This window comes from Salvelinus sp. IW2-2015, linkage group LG6.2, assembly GCF_002910315.2.
Source record: "Salvelinus sp. IW2-2015 linkage group LG6.2, ASM291031v2, whole genome shotgun sequence".
Classification (NCBI taxonomy): domain Eukaryota; kingdom Metazoa; phylum Chordata; class Actinopteri; order Salmoniformes; family Salmonidae; genus Salvelinus; species Salvelinus sp. IW2-2015.
In genome coordinates, this window is record NC_036846.1 from 25,308,678 (window position 1) to 25,316,334 (window position 7,657).

The 7,657-nt window shown below is 40.0% G+C and overlaps 1 protein-coding gene across 1 annotated transcript in view; it reads left to right on the forward strand.

Moving 5' to 3' along the window:
• LOC111966037 (protocadherin-11 X-linked) overlaps positions 1-7,657 on the forward strand; it is a 206,197-nt gene that overhangs the window by 8,376 nt on the left and 190,164 nt on the right. The window contains exon 2 of the mRNA XM_070444173.1: positions 3,620-4,207. Coding sequence (XP_070300274.1) covers positions 3,668-4,207 — 540 coding nt within the window. The 5' untranslated portion in view covers positions 3,620-3,667. The remainder of the gene's footprint in view (positions 1-3,619; positions 4,208-7,657) is intronic.

The following is a 7,657-nucleotide window of genomic DNA, read 5'->3' on the forward strand; positions in this document are numbered from 1 at the left end:
GAGAACAGATGGTGAGTTCTAGAACATCACCCAGTAATAAACCTAAGGCACAATGTGAGTTCTAGAACCATCACCAGTAATAAACCTAAGAAACAATGGTGAGTTCTAGAACCATCACAATAATAAAACAAGGGCACAATGGTGAGTTCTAGAACCATCACCCGTAATAAAACCTAAGAGAACAATGTGAGTTCTAGAACCATCACCAGTAATAACTAAGGGCACAATGGTGAGTTCTAGAACCATCACCAGTAATAAACCTAAGAGAACAATGGTGAGTTCTAGAACCATCACCAGTAATAAACCTAAGGGAACAATGGTGAGTTCTAGAACCATCACCAGTATAAAACTAAGAGAACAATGGTGAGTTCTAGAACCATCACCAGTAATAAAACCTAAGGGCACAATGGTGAGTTCTAGAACCATCACAGTAATAAAACTAAGAGAACAATGGTGAGTTCTAGAACATCACCAGTAATAAAACTAAGGGCACAATGTGAGTTCTAGAACCATCACAGTAATACACCTAAGAGTAATAAACCTAAGGGCACAATGGTGAGTTCTAGAATCATCACTAGTAATAAACCTAAGGGCACAATGGTGAGTTCTAGAACCATCACTGGTAATACACCTAAGGGCACAATGGTGCGTTCTAGAATCATCACTAGTAATAAACCTAAGGGCCCAATGGTGAGTTCTAGAACCATCACTAGTAATAAACCTAAGGGCACAATGGTGAGTTCTAGAATCATCACCAGTAACAAACCTAAGTGCCCAATGGTGAGTTCTAGAATCATCACCAGTAACAAACCTAAGGGCCCAATGGTGAGTTCTAGAATCATCACCAGTAATAAACCTAAGGGAACAATGGTGAGTTCTAGAATCATCACCAGTAACAAACCTAAGGTCACAATAGAAAACATAATCTAGTGGTTTAAGTGTAGATGCTGCTGCACACATATAGATAATATCCCCTGAATCTAAAATAGACATAAAAGTGTCTTGGACAATTTACTTCCTATTAACCAAAGTCAGACGTGCTTTGTTTCTGTAAAAGAAACCAACCTTGAACTTCAACTTCTTCACCAGCTCAGTGACATGTTTTTTAAATGACAGTTTGTCATCAAGGAAGATACCAATATATTTCTAGTAAGGAACTCGCTCAATTTGTGTACTGTTCGAACTAATCATTACAAATGCATTTACATCTGGGTTATGGGACCTAGAAAAAAAATATTAATGTTGTTTTGTTTACATTTAGCACTAGCTTTAGATCCAACAATGACCTCTGCAGTGCTATAAAAATCAAACTTCAAATGTAAAAAGTCTAGGCCCACCGATGGAGCAATTGAATACAACCCTGTATCTTCTGCATACAAATTTATATATATATATTTTTTTACAGCATTATCAATGTTATTTATTTAGATTGTAAACAGTAGTGGGCCGAGGATCGAACCTTGGGGCACCCCTTTATGTAACTCAAGGAACTCCTATTTGACCCTATCTACCTTGATGTCCGGAGTTCTGTCATTGAGAAAATTATGAAACCGTTGACATACATATTTACCCAACCCTATGGAGGACAGCTTATTAATCAGAATAACATGGTCTACAGTATCAGATGCTTTTGACAAGGCTACAAACATGGCAGTACAATTCATTCTATCATCTAAGGCATTTGCAATATAATTTACAACAATCATGGTAGCTGTAGTGGTGCTATGTTTAGGTCTGAATCCAGATTGATTCATATTAAGAACACCATTTACAGATAGATAGTAACATAGCTGTTTGTTGACCAATGATAATAGTATTTTTGCAAGACAAGGGCTCCTGGAAATGGGTCAACAATGATTAAGATCATGACTATCCCTTATGGAGTGGTAGAAAACTTTCCACAATTTTGGAATATTTCTTGATACTAAAGTTACATAAAAAATGTGTCTTACTGAGCCAGCAATGAGGGGCGCTACATACCTAAGCAGAGATGGGTCCTCATGACAAATCTTAAAATGCAACACAACTGCATGATAATGCATTAATTAAACTACCTTTAAGTCTCCGTTGGTCCAGGTTTCCTTTATTAAAAGAGACCTGAAATAAAATTTAAAAAGTATAGTGTTACCGTAACTTCTAATCCAAATAACCTGAAAGTTGTTCTTGCTATAAGAAGCAGAGCAACTGCTATCATATCTCCATGCTCTCTTTTTGGATGGCCTAGTTTGGTTTTGGCAATAGGGACCTTTGCCCTCCAGGCAGGTTTTAGCACACAAAGCCCATGATAGAATTGTGGAATGATCTACCAAGTAAACTGGCATCAAATAAGAAAACACTGATTTATGAATACTGTCAGATGGTGTTGAAAACCATAGGGGGTTTTTCTTTTTACCATTGACTATTTACTCATTTACCATGGGCTTAATGATAGAGAGAGAGATATCAGACAGACCACTTCTTTTCCATCTAATAACAATACACGTAGCATGTTAGAGAAAACTATTAACTCATGTTAATGATTTCAATTTATGATTATATTCTATGATAATATAATTATATCCTAATGTGAGACATGGTGGCTTTCGTAATGCGTCAATTAATTATTATGCAGAACATGGTGTTTTCTTATGGCAGGGGCATTCACGGAATCGTTCACATTCCATTTATTTAAATAAAAAATCAGATACTCAACAAATGAGACTTTTAAGTTAATTTGCTGTTAAAATTAGCAATGTATTTCTAATCTATGGTTCTGCATTAAAATGAAGGTTATTGCACACGCAGTAACACCTATCCACCCCACTGGAAGATGGATGTAGTCTGCGTCCTAAATAGTACCATAGCGTCCTAAATAGTACCATATATAGTACACATACTGTATATAGTACTTTAGACCAGGGCCAAATCTTAGTCGGTGTTTCCTGCTCGTAACGATCTGACTGATTCCCAAAATGCATATCTCTCAAACTCGATGACACCGCAAGGTCATCTCATGTACCAAACGTAATGCCTCACACTAGCTAAACTCATCAAAAAACATTCATACAAGTTTCTGTATCGACTACGCCAATGATGATCTCCTCTGATTCACGCACACACACACACACACACACACACACACACACACACACACACACCCTCCCTGCGATGAAAATATGAATTGGTTGATTACTACAATGTAACGGATTGATGGAATACGGCAACTAATAACCTGTTCGTGTCTTTGTGTTCAACGGGGTGTCATCAAAGGTTAATTGTGTAAAATGTCTGTTAATTTGCTCTCAAAGACATTGGAGGGATGCAGGCTCAGATCTAGTTAGGTTGATAGGTCAAGTTCAACCCTTTCCATAAGGGAGAATCATACTAATTACAGTCAGAATACATGGGTCGTTTGGAATGAAACCCTCTTCCCTAAATAGTGCACGATTTTTGATCATAGAGCTCTGGTCAAAAAGTTGTGCACTATACAGGGAATAGGGTGCCAAAAAGTAGTGCGCTATACAGCGAATAGGGTGCCCTTTTCAGACGTAACCTGTGTGTCATGTAACTTTTGCAGAGACATGACTCTTTCTCTTTCCCTCTCTCTGTCTCTCTCCCTCTTTCTCGCTCTCTACCCCAGTGACAGAGTTGCAGCTTTAAGAAAAAAATACTCCCACCCTCTCTGATTATGGACTTAGCAGGTCAAGCTCATGTGCTGGTGGTGTTACTCACCTGCCTGGTCTTGCTGTCCTGGGCCCAAGAGAAGGACTACACGGTGAGGGAGGAGCAGCCCGAGAATGTTCGCATCGGGAACCTACGGAAGGACTTGGACCTGAACCTTGACCCTGACGTCAAGCTGTCCTCGCCACTGCAGTTCAAGCCCGTCTACAAAACGGGCGATGTGCCTTTGGTGAGGGTAGAGGCCAACACCGGGGAGATCTTCACCACGGCTCATCGTATTGACCGAGAGAAGCTCTGCTCGGGAGTATTCAACGAGAAGCGCTGCTTCTATGAGATTGAAGTAGCCGTTCTGCCTGACGAGATCTTCCGTCTGGTTAAGATCCGGTTCCTGATTGAGGACATCAATGACAACGCTCCACTCTTCCAGTCCACCGTAATAAACATTTCCATCCCAGAGAACACAGCCATCAACACCCGGTACCCCGTGCCCTCTGCATTTGACCCAGATGTGGGGATCAATGGGATCCAACACTATGAACTTGTCAAGGTGAGCTCACACTTCTCTCTATCAGTATCGAGTGACTGTCATTGCTTGTGTGCTTGACATGAAGATCAATAGTTTGTATGTTTTATGAATGATTTGTTTTCATCCTTATTCGTTGGAAAAACAATTACACCAATTGTAAAACCAGAAGATCGTAATTTGTGGCATTTACCGCTAGCATAAATCATTTTAACATTCCGTCATTGAAGATTCCAGAAAAGACAGGGCAGTTGTATAGGCAAAAGCTAACTAGATATATGATAAGATAACTAGCTACATACAGTACCACCCCTTCCCAATATCACTGCTGTTCACCTGCATTTAGTGGAACCTATAAGGCTGTGTGTTAGTAGAGCTGTTCTTTGTAGTTAGACTTTATGGGCCACGTTTTCACGCTTAAATCAGAACAGAGCCTTAGGCCACCATGTAACCACCATGCTTTCTTTGAAAAGGCTTTATGTCATTATGTGTAGCAAGTGAAAAGCAAGGTGTAGTTTTGCTATAAACCATAACAACAAAAGTCCCTCTAGGAAATTGCAGACGCAGCATATCCCTCCAATTTCTATGAAAAAAGGTTAAATGTTGGGAATATTGTAGATTCTTGCCGAGAAAAGGACCGTACTGTATTATGCTAGTAAGTGCCTCATGCAGAACCAACCGTTATTTTTATCATCTAATTGATGTTCTATTCAATCGCGGCGCAATATTCTCATTTGCCTTAATGAAGTCGGCCTAAAACCAGAAAGTAGGATAATGTCATGCATTCTCCATTCATAGTCTAGACAATTCTCAATACATCGTGGAGGAAGATGAATATAGCAGATTATCTGAGGCCTGCTTGTGAATTCTAATTCTTACATTTTTTGAGAGGAGATATAGCACACCATTTGCTATGCGGGGGGGGGGGGGGGGGCACTAAACACATGTACAGGCAGTAGCAGATAGTCTTCTATAACAAGCATCTACATGAAAAGGTTGCTTTGGAAAGGTTGTCTCATCTCGGTGACATGATGATGTTTTTTGGGAGCTCGATGTGAGATGATAATGAGACAAGTCACAGGTTGTCTCATATTAAGTTTGCTTTGTGTGAAAATTAACAGTTTCCTTGCTGCTCATGTCTGACTTGATTACCAATTTGCATTTTGAATGAGTTATTTCTGCGCCAAAGCCTCCCCCGCTGAAACGTCCTGAATTGTTCATGCCTGGAAAATGACCAGCCAAATGTTTGGCACATAGCAATGATGATGATCTCCAGTCATTCCCATCACCCTTTCATGACTGTTATCTCCTCTCATGTATATTATTGCTGTTTCATATCCTTGCCTCATTTTTTTATTTATTTTATATTTCCTATCCTTGCTTTTTTTCTCTCTCTCTCGTTTATTTAAATTCAGTTCCGTATCTTATCTTCCTTGGGGAAATATGTCTGTTTTGTATTTTCTATCCATCCGTTTCATTCAAAAGAGGTTTTCTGAAAAGCAGTCCATAAACATAAATACAACATAGAGGTACAGTACCCAGGAGGACATTAATTCAAGTGAATTTTAGAAGTGCACTATACAGTCTTACAGTACAGGGCATAGTTTAGTTCTTTTGGGGTTTGTGCGAGCATTCCTAGAATAGCTGCTGGTCTTTAATCCACCCCTTGGACTATCTTTGTATGGTCCTCAGAGATTTGTCTTGGAGCTCCATACAGAATAATAGTTTACTACCACATTGTTCCTGTTTTGTCCCTGACATCAAGCTGTAACTGCTACCATTGTGTGTCATCACAGAGTTCCTGTTTGGCCCTGACATCAAGCTGTAACTGCTACCATTGTGTGTCATCACAGTAGGCCAGTTCTGTCCCCTCAGCTGACAGACATATACTGTAGGCTAGCTGATATTAGAAAGGACAGATGAGAAATGACAGCCACCTTAATTCAAAACCAGGTTGACTCTGTCTTTTCATATGGAGGGCTAATACACAATAACATCCCATATAGTCTGTTTGATATCACACATAATGGTCAGTAACCCTTTACTTGAAAGTGGTATAGGCCTAAAATAAGGCATCTATAACACCTTTATGAAACCAGTAATGCCACCTTAATCATGAGTGTCGCAGTATGATCCATAGCAACCTTTTAATTATGGGATTCTAAAATGGAATGTTTACCATTAGCAGCGTCAGTGCTGGTACTGCTACGTCGTCTTGGAATGACGCAAAGGTGTTCTAAGAACACGTCCAAGGTCAGGGGAAAGTAATACCATGCATGGATGCAGGAGTCTCTTCCGTTAGGAACAGATTTTATCACTTAAAGCGTACCTCTTTACAGGTTCCTCCTCAGGCCCTGACTGTGTCGCAAACGGCACCCTATTCCATATAGGTTTCTGGTCAAAAGTAGTGCACTATATAGGGAATAGGGTGCCATTTGAGACATTGACCGTGTGAGGCAGGTCAGGCTCAAGGGATATCGGTATTGATTTTGGTTGTTTTGGGTTCTACACTTCTCCAAATGTTATTTTTCTCCAAGAATTTTAAAGAGATTTGCAGCACACTGCAGGAAACCGAATCCTTCCTATTTTGAGGGATTTTCAGTGTGTCTCAACAGCATTTGTTGTGGGCGGGCGTTGTCGGGATCACCTTGTGTAGATCAATATCCTGCGATAGGAGAGCCAGATAAACTCGGTGTTGAGAGAAAGAGGAAGTCTTTTTTTCGTCGTGTGGATTTGGAGCAACAACTCATCTTTGTTTAAAAATGTACACATCTCACTTGTTTGCCTGGCTATTATGAGCAGATGGTAGAACAATTAGGTTCTGCCTGTCATAGAAAACAAAAGAGAAATGTTGAAAATGTGTAACGCCAGAGTTTATTTATACTGCATGTTCATTTACAGATGCCAGTTATGCCGTAATACTGCATATAGATTCAACATGTTGGAGCTCTCTCTTCAAATCACTCAAATTGGCATTTCATAATTGATTAATGTTCTTCGTTGGATGCTGCTTGCTGCAGAATGGACAATTAAACAAAGAGCTCAGCTAGCTAACTGCCTGTGTTCAGCTCACTGCATGTGTTCAGCTCACTGCCTGTGTTCAGCTCACTGTCAAGCGCTTCCAGTTTTCATTTGTTTCTGATTTTGACACATTATCTTCCGCCAGAGGTTGACAAGAGGAAACAAACAATTCTGTGCTGGTTTTGTCTAAATGATATGCATCAGATCATGGCCAGTGGCAAGGGAGACTTCCATCAGTATTGTATAAAAGGGATGTTATAGCCAATGATAAATAGCCTAGCCCGTCGGCCCATCCACCACCATTAGCATAGCTATGAAAGGCTGATATATTCAAAGCACCATCCCAGTCTCCTCTAGGTTTAATCAGGTCATCAACGTGATTCAATCCCAGTCTCCTCTAGGTTTAATCAGGTCATCAACGTGATTTAATCCCAGTCTCCAGGTTTAATCAAG